At 58.9% G+C, this 15,436-nt stretch overlaps 2 protein-coding genes across 3 annotated transcripts; both read right to left on the reverse strand.

Annotated features, from left to right (window-relative positions):
• Positions 1-934: 934 nt before the first annotated feature.
• Positions 935-4,443, reverse strand: LPAR2 (lysophosphatidic acid receptor 2). The gene is made up of 3 exons (XM_026500621.4): positions 4,330-4,443; positions 2,561-3,302; positions 935-1,833 (listed from the first exon to the last, which is right to left on the reverse strand). The coding sequence occupies exons 2-3, from the start codon at positions 3,300-3,302 to the stop codon at positions 1,520-1,522; spliced, it is 1,056 nt and encodes a 351-aa protein (XP_026356406.1). The 5' UTR covers positions 4,330-4,443; the 3' UTR covers positions 935-1,519.
• A 925-nt stretch (positions 4,444-5,368) lies between these two features.
• On the reverse strand, positions 5,369-14,847 carry GMIP (GEM interacting protein). Of its 2 annotated transcripts, XM_044384788.3 has the most exons (22): positions 14,716-14,835; positions 14,302-14,427; positions 13,692-13,776; positions 13,141-13,216; positions 12,972-13,029; positions 12,530-12,655; positions 12,382-12,446; positions 12,172-12,279; positions 11,681-11,761; positions 11,403-11,573; positions 11,178-11,315; positions 10,667-10,863; positions 10,249-10,355; positions 10,086-10,175; positions 9,658-9,735; positions 9,427-9,581; positions 9,016-9,204; positions 8,773-8,910; positions 8,475-8,671; positions 7,747-8,134; positions 6,296-6,359; positions 5,369-6,165 (listed from the first exon to the last, which is right to left on the reverse strand). In XM_044384788.3, exons 2-22 carry the CDS (start codon positions 14,309-14,311, stop codon positions 5,792-5,794), a joined length of 2,895 nt encoding a protein of 964 aa, XP_044240723.1. In that variant the 5' UTR covers positions 14,312-14,427; positions 14,716-14,835; the 3' UTR covers positions 5,369-5,791. The 2 variants fall into 2 exon arrangements, with proteins under 2 accessions (XP_044240723.1, XP_026356407.1); XM_026500622.4 differs by lacking the exon at positions 14,302-14,427 and having other exon boundaries at positions 14,716-14,847.
• Positions 14,848-15,436: the final 589 nt, after the last annotated feature.

Raw genomic sequence — 15,436 nt, forward strand, 5'->3', positions numbered from 1 at the left:
GCAGCTCTCAAATCCTGCATCCCTCTCCACGGGCCCCACTCCCCCTGGCCCTAGGTATGGACGGATATAGGTGGTGGTGAGGGCAATGGGATGGACACGCCTGACTGTTAATAACCTGGACTCAGACGAAAGGGCAGGCAGGAGAAAGAGGCCTCACCCAGGTCAGAGACCACAGTGGGCTCCAGAGGACAGAGACAAAAGGGGGTGATAAGTTAGAGGCAGGGGAACACTCAGAACGGATGCAAGACCTCCAATAAGAAAGATGGAGAGGGGGCGCCTGGGTGGCACAGCGGTTAAGCGTCTGCCTTCGGCTCAGGGCGTGATCCCGGCGTTCTGGGATCGAGCCCCACATCAGGCTTCTCTGCTATGAGCCTGCTTCTTCCTCCCCCACGCCCCCTGCCTGTGTTCCCTCTCTTGCTGGCTGTCTCTCTCTGTGAAATAAATAAATAAAATCTTAAAAAAAAAGAAAGATGGGGGGCGCCTGGGTGGCGCAGCCGTTAAGCGTCTGCCTTCGGCTCAGGGCGTGATCCCGGCGTTCTGGGATTGAGCCCCACATCAGGCTCCTCCGCTGAGAGCCTGCTTCTTCCTCTCCCACTCCCCCTGCCTGTGTTCCCTCTCTCGCTGGCTGTCTCTCTCTGTCGAATAAATAAAAAAAAATAAAAAAAAAAAAAAAAGAAAGATGGAGAGGGGCGCCTGGCTGGCTGAGTCAGTAGAGCATGCCACTCTTGATCTCAGGGTTGTGAGGTCGAGCCCCATGTTGGGTATAGAATTTAAAGAGAAAGAGAGAGAGATGGAGTAACAGCCATGCAGAGATCAAAGAGGAAAGAGAACAGTGCTGAGGAGATCCCGGCCTAGCCCGAGGTGAGGTGGACAATTCTAGGACACAGGGATAGATGGACTATCTGAGTTGATAACAGAAGATGCTCTGGAGACCTCAGTGGAAAGAAAGGTTTACTCCTTATATCATGCTCTCCCCATAGATCCCCTCAATTCTAAAAGGGACAGACAAGACCCCAAAGGCTGCAAGGGGCCACAAACCTTTTCCCAGCTCATGCTCAGCACCCCTCAGTCTGTGCCCCTAAAGAATCATCTTCGGGCAGATGGTGCATCCATGGGCCACCTTTGTTACCCTGTCACACTGGGCAGAGAGAAGCCTGAGAGAGCCCTCATCTCTCCCATCCTTAATACCCACACTGCCACAGACAAGGAAGCGGTCCACAGGGCTTACCAGGAATGTGCAGTAAAAATAGAAAATGTCAGTTAAAAAACCCCACAACCTGAGATGATTGAAGAGCAGATTCCTGAACCCCCTCTGACTCTCTCCTGGGCATTTAGAGATAATCCCACACCCCCAGGTCCTGGGGCAGGCCGAGTTGTGTGCCTGGGGAAGGCTGGCAGTGGAGCTGTGCCACGGCGGGCTGAGGGTCTGTTCTGCAGATTGGGTAGAGCCCGGTGCGTTTACAAGCGGTCGGGGGCTATGATGTGGCATTTGCAGCACCCCATTGAAATCCCAGGCTGGCTAAAGGGTAGAGTCCATCAGGGGGTGGCCATTCTCTGGAAGCATGATGCGAGTGCTGGCTCCTGTTCGGGTGGAGGTTGCATAGCGGGCAGACTCATGGGTGGACCGGCGAAGGCACAGACAGCAGAGGAGGCGGCGGAAGGTGCGGCGCATCTCAGCATCTCGGCATGAGTACACCACGGCATTGACCAGCGAGTTGGCCTCCGCCAAGAGTAGGAAATACTTCTCCACAGCCAGAACGTTGCAGGACTTGCAGCCCAGACCATCCAGGAGCAGCACCACCTGGCCTGGCGTCCAGCAGACCACAAAGGCCCCTGCAGGATGGAGCCTGAGGTTAGTGGGGCCAGCTCTGGGGGCCCAGCACCCACAGCTCAGAGCTTGGGGCTGGAGGGGTCTCCAGAGCTCAGAAAACAGCTGTGTAGTTTGCAGGGCAAGAGCAGCCTGACACCTTTCTCTGATGTGTCTGCCAGAAGGATCCCTTTCCTAACTGGTACACGGTAGACAGGGCGCTGGACGTTTCTACATGGAGATTTGTTCTATGGGGGAAAGGAAGTCACTGTGGGACGGGCCAGTTACTTGGTGGGGGAAATGGAGGGGGTCATAGGGAAGAGTCACTCTGTTCTTGGGGTAGGGGAGTGGATCCTCACGGGATATACCTTGCTGCCTCCCCCACTCAGACCACTCTACAGCCAGACTAACCTCATTATTCCCAGCTAAGAACTCTGGAGGGCTTCCCACAGAACTCAGAACAAAATCTCACTCTTGCCTGTGCCCTTCGAGGCGGTGCTGACCTTCTCTCCTGCTTCTCTCCAGCCACACGGGCCTCCTCTCCTCTTTGGAGGCATTGGCCCGGTCCTGCGGGTCTCTCACCTTCTGTTCCCTCTGCCTGGAACTCTTCCCTTCCCCAGCATTCAGGTCTCTGCTCAGATGTCACCTCCTTGGAGAACATTCCCCACCCAAATCATCCCATCCCATGTCTCGTGGGAGTTGGGGGGAAGCAGGGTTCCTGCAACCCTGGGCCAGCTAAGGGCACTCACTCACCCAGGATAATGACAACGGTCTTGACCAGGCTGAGTGTGGTCTCTCGGTAGCGGGGGTGGCAGCTGACGTGTTCCGCCATGCGCTGCACCCTCCGCCTCACATAGAAGAAAATGCGAGTGTAGACAGCCACCATGAGCAGGAAGACAAGCAGGCTGGACAGGGCCCAGACGGCCAGGTAGGAGCGGCTGAGCAGGGGGGCCATGCGTGAGCAGCGGTCCAGGGCACAGAGGCAGTGCCAGGAGTGGGCGGGCAGCAGCCCCAGGCCCAGCGCGGCCACCCACACCCCCACGATGAGCATGACGACGCGGCCGCGGGGCAGGCGGCTGTGCAGCTGCACGGCCATCACGCTGCGGTGCCGTTCCACGGCGATGGCTAGCAGTGTGGCCACCGAGGCGGTCAGGCTCGTGTCCAGCAGGCCCTGCCGCACGAACCAGCCCTCCAGCGAGAGCCGGGCGGTGCGAGGGCCCGTGTGGAACATGAGGAAGAGGTAGGCCACACCAGCAAAGAGGTCGGCTGCGGCCAGGTTACCCAGCAGGTAGTAAATGGGCTGGTGGAAGCGGCGGTTGGAGGCAATGGCTGCGATAACCAGCAAGTTCGTCAGCAGCACCAGCACGCTGACAGTCAGCCCCAGGGCCACCACAACTACATCCTTGGGCCGCCAGTGGGAGCTGAGCTCCTTGCCACTGTTGTTGTAGAAGAAGCCGATGGTCTCATTGTAGTAGCACTGGCCCATGGTGACCATCTGGGGGCACAGAGGGAGAGGTCAGTGCAGGTGGCATTTGTTGGAAGGACACAGGAAGGAGCAGCAGCCAGAGGGGAGGGTCAGGACAGGAAGGGCAAGGGCCTCAAACTCAGATGCCTCAGGGTGAAGTGGTGGTGGTGGATGATGTGGGAAACAAAGGCAGAAGAAAAATTATTAAATTTCCTTATTACCTACAGCCCATTGACAAGTCCTTGAGACAGGCAGAATGACATTCCTCTAGGGACTCAACTGCGTCGTCGATATTAATACTTCGCTAAGGGCAAAAGGCAATCCTAGCCCGAGCCCCCCTCCCATAGGATTCTGTAAGTCTACTTTAATATATAAAAATTCCTTTAGAAAATTCCTTTATCTCCAAACCCCCCAAGATACATGTTGGCAATCATCCCCCGAGCATATGGCCCACCAGATGTATATCATCTGAAGGGTCTCATGACTAAGGTTTTATTGGACGGTAATAAATGACGTTTTCCCAACAACAGCTAGCCCCCTCAAGGTCCTGAAAACCTTGCTTCCAGAATTCCTTAGAGACTTAGGGTATCCCTAACCCCCTCCCAACTTGAAAGTATATAATGGGCCACTCCTCATGACCCCAGTGCAGCTCTTTCTGCCCAAGGGTCCTGTCCCTGAACTTTAATAAAACCCCCCTTTTGCACCAAAGATATCTCAAGAATTCTTTCTTGGCCATCCCTCTTTCCTACATCAGTGACCAGGTCGACCAAAGTGGACAGCGATGCAGCCCCAGAAGTTGGGCTACGGCTTTTGGGCGCGAGCGCTCCCTAAGCGGGCGGGGCATCAGGCTATTAGGAGTGGGACCGAGGGCCCTGGCGGCCTCCCAGACAAAGGGGGCGGTCAGGGAGGCGGTGGACGGCCGGGCCTCCAGGCGCCCCCAGGCTGGAGGAGGAGCTGGGACAGAGGGGAGGAGGGGGCGGTGCCCGGGGCCCCACAGGCACGTGCCGCGCCCTCCCTGGGACCCACGCCCACCCACCACTGTCAGTACCGGCCTCACCTGGGCCGCCCGTCAGGCCGCAGACGGGGCGGCCTCCCGGGGGGTCGGGGTAGGCCCCAGACCCATAGCCTGGTGACTACCGCAAGGGCGGAAGAGCGTCCGGGTGCGCTGGGCGCCTGCAGCCGAGAGAGCTCGGGAGGCGGGATCCCGCCCCTGCCCCTGCCTGGGCGCGGCGCCCCGCCCCGCCCCCGCCACCTGGGGGAGCCCCGCCCCGTCTCCACCACCTGGGGGAGCCCCGCCTCCGCAGCCGCGGTAAGTACAGGGTCTCCCGGAACCGCAGCACCCCCCATTTCCTCCTGGCCTCACGGCCTCTCAGTCGCCCCTCTCCACTTCCGGCGCGGGACCCCCGCCCCCGTCCTCGCCCACCTCACACGCACGCAGTTTCGAGCCTTCCGGGGGCTGAGTCACTCACTGCTCTAGAATTCCCGCCGTGACCTCGCGCCGCCTGGGCGCAGCTCCGGGTGGTCTCAGGGTCCGCGCCCCCGTCCGGCCCCACCCCGCCCGCTCCCTGGCGTCCAATCCGTCGCCGAGTTCCAAGCCACGCCCTGATCCGACTGGGCTCCCACCGCCGGGACCCCCGCCCCGCCTCCGCTTCTCCAGCACCGAGATACCGCGCCCAGCGGCCTCCGTTGCCCCTCGGACCTCTCCGGCCCCAGCTGACCCTCGGGCGGCACTTAAGTTTCTCGAAATCCCGCCCCCGCGCCCTCCGCCCCCGACAGCGCTGCCCCCTGCCCGGCTCTGGCTTGTGGCGGCCCTGGGCTCCCACGGCCCAGAGCATACAGCCCCATTGTCCGGTTATCTGCACTTTGTTATATTTGTTTGATTATGCAGGACCGGATCGGGGACGTGGAGCTCTGGGAGGGCCGGGCCGGTGTGACTCAGCCTGGTGCCCAGGCCCAGCCAGTACTGCTTGTAGGTGCTCAAGGATGTTTGGGGATGAAACGGGGCCTTGGTTCCTCTGGTGGGTAAAAGGGGGCCAAACGGTGCTGCCCTCACCTACCCCTCCCATACCCCTGGCCTGGCAAAGAAAGACACTCAATGGTATAAAGGACACAGTTTATTCCCAGGCCATCAGACCCCAGGTACCACCAGGACATTGAGTCTGGGCTGCCCACACCCTCCAAGAGCTGGTCACTGAGGTCAGCTAAGGAAGCAGGCAGAGGTGGGAGAGTAGCCATAACCAAAGTAGCAAAAGGCCCCCCGTTCCCGGGGTCAGAGACTAGGATGGACACCAAGGATCCCGTGACTTGTATTGACCCTGAGTACTGACCCTGACTCACCTCTGAACCTGAGTGGCCCTGATGGGCAGTGACCTGTGTCTAGTGGGGGGATCCTGGTATATTGCCCCAGAAAGGGTTTTAGTCCCCCAAGCCATGTAGTCTTTCCTTATAGGAACTCTCCAGACACCCCAACACTGAACACCTTCTCAGTCCTTTCCCCCTCAGTCAGAATGTTGGGATGGTCAGAGATGGTCCTCGGCTTCCTCAGGCTGGGGGTCTGGGCAGCAGGGGGCCTTGGGCACAACTTCATTGTGTAGCTTGGAGAGTAGCCGGGCTGTCTCTTGGGTGATCTCAAAATGCTTGGGCAGCGGGGTGCGGCGCAGAGGGCTGCCCTCAGGCGAGGAGGCGACGGGGCCAGGTGCCCGCCTCCGCAAACTCCCTCGGGTCACTAATGTGACAGGGGTCTCCTCGCACAATTTGGAAGCTACCTGGGCCAAGCTGGACAACTGGTGGGTGACAGGCCGCACGCCGCCCCGGGGATATTTCACTGGTTGACGGCTGAAGTGGCCACGGGATTGTGTCCCCAGAAGTGAGTCCTCTGGACCTTGGCTGGACACTGTGGGTTGGCATGGTCATTGCTGAGCACCCCTAAATCCTCTGGATATCTCCTGGGAGTCACCTCTCACCCAAGCCACCCCAGGCAAGCATACCCCTACAACTCCTGGAATGGTCCCCAACATACTTACCTTCCCCTCCCTCCTCTATGGTGTCCTCAGCCGCTTCTCTCTGGTCACTCTGTGGAGTTGGAATCTGTAGGAACAAACCCAAGACCAAAACCCCAACAATAAAATCCCAGTTCTTTGAGACTCTTGGAGAGCTGAGGGTTTGTTCCTGGACACGTAAAAGGTCTTTTACAGTTTTGATATCTGGGGAGATGATGTCCTTAACAGTATACTGCTTGTCCCCTTGTGCAGAGCAATATTATTAATCTCAACTATGGGGTCCACGAAGGAAGGAGCGCCCTTGCTCAGCAGAGCACCAGCCCAGGGAGTGACTTGGCCATGTCTGCATTAGGACCAAGTGAACTGTCTCCATGCTGCTCTGCTCTGCAACCTCACACCTGCTTTTCGATTCCTGTACAACCTTCAGTTGATCCTCGAGCTAAATGCTAATAGCAGCTGGAGTTCTTTCATGTCCTGAGCACGTTCTGAGCCATTCCACTGCTCAGAGACCCAGCGCTCACTGACAGCCCCTTTGCCAGCTCTGGGCCACTGTGGGGGAGGGGGAGAGGGGGAGGTGCATGCTTTCGGGAATGGTGTGTATAGCAGGATCTGAGGGACAGGGAAGCCACCAGTCTCATCTGTAAATGGTTTTCACTAACAGTATGCACCTCTCAGGGCTGTGGTGAAGATGACAGAAAGCCTATAAAGTGCCCATGCGTAGTAGGTGCACGGTGTGTGGCATTCCACAGAGCCCCCCCCCCCCCCCCCCCCGCTTTGGCCTCACTTTCTACCACCGTCTCCTCACTAATTCATTACAGCTCGGGGCTGCACCCTAAACACCAGGCATGCTCTCACCTCAGGGCCTTTGCACTGGCTGTTCCCTTCAGAATACCCTTCCCCAGATCTCCATCTGGCTCATTCCTCCCCCACATCTTTCCAGTCTTTGCTCAAAGCCACCTTCTCCACGAGACCTGCCCATAGCATCCTACTTACTGCTACAGACTGCCCTCCACCTCTCCTTGGTGCCCCCAATGTCTCTTATTTTACACTACGCTTTCTTTTCTTCTCCATAGTACTTGTCACCTTGTAATGTCCTATAAACTGACATTATACCATATTTCTTATTTGTTGTTGGTTTCTTTCCTACTAGAATGCAGTCACCAAAAGGATGGGGTCTCTGAATAATTTACTCACTGATGTATTTATAATGCCTACTACAACAATGCTTGGTACATAGTAAGTGTTCAATAAATATTCTCTTGAAGGAATAAACGATCACCTATGTTCGTAACTCTGCAGAGCTGTACCCTGTCATTACTCCATTATTATTACCTACCACTCCATTCCTCACTTTTAGGGAGAGAGGGAATGAAAGAGAAAATTTTAAAGGCAAAGGAAGGAAGGAAGACAGGAGAGTGAGAGGGTTAAATGGAGAGAAGGCCCTCCCCATGTCTGTGGGCCCAGTGGGTTCCTACCTCAGGAGGCGGGGCCTCAGGATGCTTCTCCAAGGTACCTTGGGGCTCCGGGTCTGGGTCGGGGTCCGAGGCTAGGACTGGGGGCAGGGGATCTGGAGCAAGGTAGGAGGGTGGTGGCTGGGGGCTGTTGATGAGGGGCCCGGGGACTGGACTGGGGTCTTGGGGTGGGGGCTCAGTGGCCACAGGGAGGTCATCCATCCCAAAGATTTGCTCGTAGTATACAATGAGGAACTCAACGAGCTGGGCCTGGTGCCCAGAGTCTAGTAGGCAGGTGACAGGGCCGGCACCAGCTGCCCCTGGACCGTCCGGTGGCCGAAGCAGCGTTGGCCCGAACACAATGCCCAGGTTGTTGGCAGACATCTTGTTTTCCTCAAACTGCGCAGCCACCCTGGGGACGGTAGGAGGAAAGAGATCAGAGCGTGGGATGCATGTCACTGGCCATAAGGTAGGAGCTACAGGCCAGGCTCATGGCAACCTGCCCAAGTCATGGGTAAGTGGTCCCAGTCATTGTTTGAGACCAGCAGCGACATGCCTGGCAACGGAGATCAGGGCTCAGCACCCAAAGTCTAGAGTCATGTATTAAAATTCAGAGCTCAGAAAACACATGCAAAGATCAGAAGTCAGTGTCAGGGGTCAGTCCCAGAGGTCAGTAGTCATGTCCACGGACGGGGTCACAGATCCGTGCCTCAGGTCAGAAGTCACATTGCAAGGTCAGGGACAGTGCACACCTGAACAGATGGGCCACCAGGTGCCGCAGGGTGCTGTAGTTAGAGTCAGGCAGCTGCACCAAGAGTGTCTTCAGCGAGCGGATAACCTCAGGGCTGGGGCTGGGGGTCCCAGGGTCGTGCCCAGGGTCTGCATGCAGGGTCTTAGCCAGAGAGATGAAGGCGTCGTAGAGGTGGAAGGGGACCACGGGGTCAGTGAGCTGGGGGTGGAATGGCGGGAGGGACATGGGTGTGGGTGGGCTGCAGAGGGTCCTCAGCCTGAGCCCGCCCGGCCCCTACCCCCAAGCCACTGAGTACCCACCTCCTGGAGGAATCTCTTGAGAACACTCGAGACATCATGGGGCGAGTTTCCTGACATGTCCACCAATGCTCGACCGTTCTCAAAAGCCTGGCACAGCCGCTCCACACGGACCCGGGACCCGCTGACCCGATAAATGCCCTGCAGGGCAGGGGCAGGGGCAGGAAATAGACATCTGGCTTACCAACTGCCCGGCAAGAGGGCCGGGTCACTACTGGGGGTTGTGGTCAAGAGTCAAGGCAGCACCTGCACACCCAGGGCACGCTGTTCTATCTCGGCCGTGCACTTGGTGATCACAAAGGGCACCTCCTCCGGGAAGTCCCTGGGCAGCTGCAGGAAGTCGACCCCAAAGAGGGCAGTCCTGGCTGGGAGCCTCCTATGTCCACAGAGGATCAGTAGAGTCTCCAAGCAGCGCTTGTGGCAGGTCAGAAAGCACTAAGGGGAAGGTCATAGGGTCAGGGAGGTCATCAGGGGTCAGTGGGGGAAAAGAGGTCATAGGGATCCTCAGGGGGTGGGGGACTCATAGGATTAGATCATTAGATCAGGGCATGTCCCAAGGGCAGAAAGATCATAGGGATTTCAGGTCAGGGAGGTGTCTGGGGTCAGGGACATCACTGGGGTCAGAAGAGGTCATTGGTTGATGGGCGCAGGCCACACCTCCTCGCACTCGGTCCCGCTGACCATGAAGGCTTCACACTCGCGGCACTTGGCTGGGCCCCGCAGTCGCCGCAGCCGGTGGGTCTGGGCCGCGCTGGACAGCGTCCACTTCCTGAAAGGGCTTCCTAGACCGTTCTCCAGCCCATCTGCCAGGTCTGCAGGGACACAGGGTCAGGGGTGCCTGGTCCACCCTCCCACCTCCTGCCACACCCCACCTGCTTCCAGCCTTACCAGGGTCTCGCTCCTCAAAGTCATCTGAGGACTCGGTGCCTGTGGATGAGACCTTCACCAACCGCCTTGTGCCAGAGCCTGGAGTCAGAGGGTCACAGAGGTCGGGGGTCACAGGGGTCATAGGGAAGCTCCAGGGCTAAGGAGATATTTCTGGTTTTTAGGCTTTCTAGAACCATCCACAGATGCGATGGGAAAAGGGTTAGAGGTCAGGAGGGAAGTCAGGTCAGATATTAGGGTTGGAGAATGGGTCAGCAATCTGGGGGGGTGGTTCAGAAGCTGGCTCAAGAGAATGGATCAGAGGATGAGGAAAATAGGCCAGGGGTACAGGTAGGCCAAATGATAGGTTAGAGATGGAGGGTCAGAGCCTGGCCAGGGACTGGAGGAGGGTTAGAGGTAGGGAATGGGTTAGGGCCAGGTTCTGGCCCCACCTGGGCTGGAAGTGGGAGAGTCCAGGGACCGAGACTCGCTGCCACCGCCCATACTGTCCGCGTCGCCGCCTGAAGTGGGGCCTGGAGTTCCTAGGAGGGAACAGGTCAGTTAGGACGGACCCCTGCTCTGGCACCACTCCTGACTCCCCCTCACTGCGCTCACCCTGCCAGCCTGTCCCTGTTTCCTCCCAAGGGCCTGTCTCCGCTGCACTTTCATCCAGCCGTGGGGGTGGGGGGCCAGAGAGCTTCTTTCTTGTGTCCAAGGGAGAGCTGAAAGGAGAGGTTTGAGGGCTCTGATAACCAGGAAACTGGGATGACATCACCTATGCATTGCAGCTAGGAGGACCCAACTCCAAGCACTGGCGTCTGCGAGCCTTGACACCAGTAAGCACCCAGTGCAGTAACCCTAACATTCGGACTCTACCAGAGCTGGAATACCCACCCCCACAAGGGCCTTGGGTGCTAAATCCAAGAGCCGAGGCTTTGAGTTTCTGACCCCCAGGTACTCAGCCTGGTGGTGCCAACAGCCTGCAACTGTCTCTGGGGCTCATTCCTGACCCCGCTCCTGGGGGGAGGCCCACCTGTGTGCAGTGGGCACGAACTCCTGGAAGGAGAAGGCAGGCGGAGGGGGTGGTGGGGCCTCGGGCTGCAGCACCCTCACGAACTCCTGGTAGCGCTGGCCAGGCTCGAAGGGCTCACAGCACTCCGCCAGGGCAGCAAAGGCACGGGGGCCACGCTCCGCCTGTGCCCCTCGAAGTCCGAACAGTCCCAGGGTCACCTGGGGGGTGGCGGTGGGGGGAGTGCAAACTGCAGTGAGAGAGGGGCGGAGCCTGACCTTTAGAGACACCAGTGCGGTCAGGGTTTGGGGGGTGGGGCGAGCAATGAGAAGCAGTTGGAGGACGTGGTCAGAGCCTGGCCTGGAAGGAGGGGACGGGGGAGACGGGGTGGCGCTGAGGCTAAGGTGTGGTCTGGGACTGAGGTTCCAACTGGCTTTCTAGGGAGGAGTCCTAGGCCCTGGAGACGGGTTGGGGGCAGAGAGCCCTCAGCTGGGGTCGAAGGAGAATGTGGGGCGGCAGTGGGAAAGGGTCTCACCCGCCTCAGCACTTCGTCCCCCTGCAGCACCAGCTTGCGCACATGCGACACGATCCGCTGCTTGGCGGCCTCCAGGTCTTGCTGCCGCGCGTTGGCCTCGCGGACGCAGGCCTGGTACAGTGCCACGGCCTCCTGCACCTGGGGAAATCAGGGCCCAGGCACAGGTTGGACCAAGTGTGGGCAGGGTGCACCAGAGCGCTGGGGGGCACGGGGCTGGGTCCCCACCTTGGCCTGAGCCTCCTCTCGAGATCGCCGCCGCCGCTCCTGCTGTTTGCTGGGCCCCGGCGAGGCCTGGGGTGCCGGGTCCTCGGGGGATGCCTGGGAGCGAACCCACAGGTCCTCGCTGCGCTGTACATACTGGAGCTGGGCCCTCCGCAGCGCCTGCACTGCCTCATTCTGGGGCCATGGGGGGTGGGGGCAAGCACAGAAGGGGACAGATCAGAGCTTCTTCCTCTCCTCCACCAGCCCAGCCTTGCGCACCCACCCACCCTGCGGGGCCTCACCATCCGCTTCTGCTCTTTAATCCACTGCTCCTTAAACTCCTTCCGCCACTTCTCAATCTCAGTTCGTTTGGCTGCCAGGGGCTGGCAAGGAGGACAGATGTGGGGGCTGCCTCAGGGCTCCCCCCCATCTTTCTGCTCCCCGCTACCACGTGTCTTTCATCCTCTGGGCCCTCTCCCGGGTCTGCACTCTCCCCCACCAACCGGCTCTCCACCTCATCCTTTCTAAAGCCTGGACCCAGAGAGACCAAAGCTCTCTTCCTGGGAACACTCAGCACCTTGCCCCCCCACCCCAACCCAAGCCCTGAAAACAAACAGAAGCAGTTTTGCAATTGCACAGGAAGCCTGGTTTGAATCTCTGCTGGGTAACCTTGGGCAAGTTCCTCAACATCCCTGGGCCTCAGCTTCCTCATCAGCAAAATGGCACTGCTGGTACTGTGCCTTCCTCCCGGGGAGGTGTGAATGGAATAGTGCATGCAGCAGGGCCCCCTCACCTGGTAGTAATCTCTTTTCTGCTGGGCCACTGTTTCCATGGCCAAGGCTCCCAGGCTGAGGTCGTGTTCCAGAAACAGGGTGTAGATGTACTGCAGTGGCATGTGGCTCTGGGGGGGGGGGGTTGGTGTTGGAGGATGCTGAGGATCTAGGGGGTCAGGGCTGGGGTTCTGGTGGAGGGCTTGGACCCTGGGGGGTCTGGTCATGGCTACCTGCTGATGGATTGACACCTTGCCAGCCTCCGCAATCTTCATGATGCTTTTGGCAAACTCTAGCTCTGGGGGGAAGACAGCAGAGGTCTGAGTTGGGTAGGGTGTGGGCACTGCCTGGGGCCTGGGGCCGGGCAGAAGGGGCCCTCACCAAGGCTAGCTCTCTTCTCAGTCCAGGCCAGCAGCTCCTTGGCATAGCGGCTCCAGGTCTTGGCGTACTCCAGAGCTGCGTCCACGCCCCCCGAGGTCCGAATAAGCCGCAAGTCCAGTTCTTCTCCTGGGGCAGGAGGGTGGACCTCTGACCTCTGAACCCTGACCTTCTGTGGCAGCTCTCCCTGAGCCCCAAAACCGACCAGACCAGTGACCCCTACTCTACACCCTATGGCTCCCCCAAAACACCCCTTTATGATCTTGTCCAGGTTGCAATTTTATATGGATTCTCCACCCAGACTGGGGGCTCCCTGAGGGCAGGGGCTCAGCTCTGTCGTGTGTACTGCCGTGTCCCTGGTGTGTGGAACAGGCAGGGGGTGACGACTAACTGAAGGAAGGACTCCTTTCTGCCCCCACTCCCCCCACCCCACAAAGCCCCCTACCTGTAAGGGGTGCAGGACCCCCCAGGGAGGGGCCACTCCAAGGTCTGGTTTCACTGGTCTGAGGGGGAGGGAGACAGCATTCAGGAGCAAGCAGGGCAGGGGCTTCAACCCCCTAGAGCCCACCTCCTAGAGGCCCCCTCCTCCCTGCCTTCTTGGTCCCGCCCTTCACCTCAGTGGCTGTGGGGGTCTTGTCAGACTCTGGGTCTCCTGAAAGCACGGGGTCTCCAGGCAGCATCTCAAGGGTCCTGGGAGGTAAAGGTGTTAGGATGCCACCCTCCACCCAGTCTGTCTTGCTTAGGGGTGTTGGGGGCCCCTGGGGCACTGTAAGTGATGGTCCCGGATATCACCTCTGTGACATCTCTTGTATTTGGGAGGTCTGAGTGTTTTTGGGGGGGACCAGGTGAGTTTTGGTTTTTTGTGTGTGTTTTTTTAATGGGACTTGAGAGAATTTGAAAGGTCCTAGGTGAATCTGGGGTTCACAGAGTGGGATTATAAGGATCTCAAATGTTTAAAGGGTCACAAGGATATATGGGGGTCCTGGGACCACTTTGGGGATTCCCAGTGGATTCGGGGGGGCTGAATTTTGGGATTTTTCAGGTGTTTTGAAAGGACCCATCTTAGACTTCTCAGGTTATTAGGTAAATGGATCTAGATGTTATAGGTTCCTAATGAGGCACCTAAATGGCTAGGGATTTGGGGGTGGCCCAGGCTCAGACTCACACGTTCCCCAGTGAGATCTCGAGGTTGTCCAGGCTCCGGAAGATGTCACTGTACCTCTTCCTGCTCTCTGGAGCCAGAGGTAGCCCTGGGGGAGGGGAGTGTCATACACGGGCCAATCAAAGCCTCCCTCCACCCACGGAGGGACTGACACCTAGGCCCCTAGCCGGTTGTTGGGAGGTTGGGAAGAGAGAAACAGAGAGTGTTCTGGACCTGTAGAGAGTGCGGGATGGGGGCGGGTGTCAGAGTCAGGATGGAGGCAGTGTGGCCCGGGGTGAAGCCAACTCAGGGCAGGCAGACGAACTCAGGCACAACCCAACACAGAGACAGCTGCTCAGTGGAACACAGACACCCACACACACATGGGCCTAGAAGCAAAGCGACAAAACAGATGCCCCAGATGCAGCCACACTGTCCCTGGGGAGAGAGCCAGCTTGACAATGGAACCACATGGACCTCAGGCCAGACAGATGGAAATACACGTGGGAGAGACCGGCACAGAGCCTGTGGCACAAACACACAGGGGCGGACTGAAACCAGAGGAACATAAAGACCGAATGACACTCGACATGCACAGCAGAGACACAAAGACAACCGGAAACACAAGTCAGACCTTGCCACATTTCTGCCACGGCCCCCCTTCTAGGGGGCCCAGATCAGCAGTGCCCCCTCCCCTGACTATGGAGGAGCCGAGTGGGGATCCTGCCGCGTCGCCCTCTCCATCAGCGGTCGTGACACCCTGCCCCCAACACAAATATCAGAAGCAGAAGCAGCCACTTCCCCTTCCTGGGCCCCCTCCCCCAGGCATCCGGGGTGCAGACTCCAAAGGGGGAGGGGGTCAGGGAATGATGTTCTGGGCCCCTCTCAGCTTGGGGGTCCCCACAGTGGAGGATGCCCGCGTCCCTCCCATTCGGGACTCCTTTCCCCGCTCTCTGGACAGAAATGGGACAGGAGAGACCACTCAATTTAGGAAGTGGAGTACGGTTGGGGGAGGTCCCTCTCGGATCCCACATCCCGGACCGCCTACCCGGCTCTGCTGCGTCCATGGCCCGGCCCGAGGATCTCTCGGCGGGGACCGGGACTGGGATGGGATCTCGCGCCCGCGGGGCCCTGCCCCGATTTCCTGCCGCGGCCGCCGCCGCCCGGGATCCACGTAGCCCCGCCCAGCAGAGGCTACGCCCCGCGGCCGAACACGCCCCTGCTCAGCAGAGGCTCCGCCCCCGGCTACACCTCGGCCGACCGGCCACGCCCCTAAGGCCCGGAAGCGCATACCGCGTGCCCTGCCCGAGACACGCGGGAGATGCTCTGGAGCCAGATCTTTGCGCGGCCCGAAAGCCGCAGCACACTCACTGTCCGGGGCGCCTGTCCCTGAATCCTCTACACTCTGCGACGCAGCGACTTCCCTGCCCACAGGCCTCTTGGACCCCTGAACCCATACAGGCTCCACGGGGTCCATGGAGCCCCCTGGTGGAGAGGCCTGATGTCAGGCCTTACTCCAGTGGGATCTTAAGTTTCCCCAATGCTCTAGGGCTGGAAACCCCTGGTCTGGGGCACCTTGGAAATGACCTTGGAAGCTGGATCAGACTCTTGAAGCCCTGATTACAGAACAGCCGAAGTGCCCCAAGCACCTCTCTCAGGGACAGGGGTCAGAGATCTTCACTCCGAGCACCTCAAGAATCATTTCCAGCAAACAAATCCCAAGTCCAGAGTTCTTGCCTCCTACTTGCCTCAAACTGTCTCAGGGATTC

This window comes from Ursus arctos, unplaced genomic scaffold (assembly GCF_023065955.2).
Source record: "Ursus arctos isolate Adak ecotype North America unplaced genomic scaffold, UrsArc2.0 scaffold_14, whole genome shotgun sequence".
Taxonomy (NCBI): Eukaryota; Metazoa; Chordata; class Mammalia; order Carnivora; family Ursidae; genus Ursus; species Ursus arctos.

Excerpts from the sequence above, each read along its gene's own strand:
- LPAR2 (XM_026500621.4), bottom strand. The coding sequence starts at position 3,302 with ATGGTCACCATGGGCCAGTGCTACTACAATGAGACCATCGGCTTCTTC. Across the intron at positions 1,834-2,560 it reads GACCGTTGTCATTATCCTGG|GGGCCTTTGTGGTCTGCTGG; the intron begins GTGAGTGAGTGC and ends TCCATCCTGCAG.
- GMIP (XM_026500622.4), bottom strand. Across the intron at positions 9,736-10,085 it reads CTCTCCCACTTCCAGCCCAG|GCTCTGGCACAAGGCGGTTG; the intron begins GTGGGGCCAGAA and ends CTCTGACTCCAG. Across the intron at positions 6,360-7,746 it reads CTGAGGCCCCGCCTCCTGAG|ATTCCAACTCCACAGAGTGA; the intron begins GTAGGAACCCAC and ends TTGTTCCTACAG.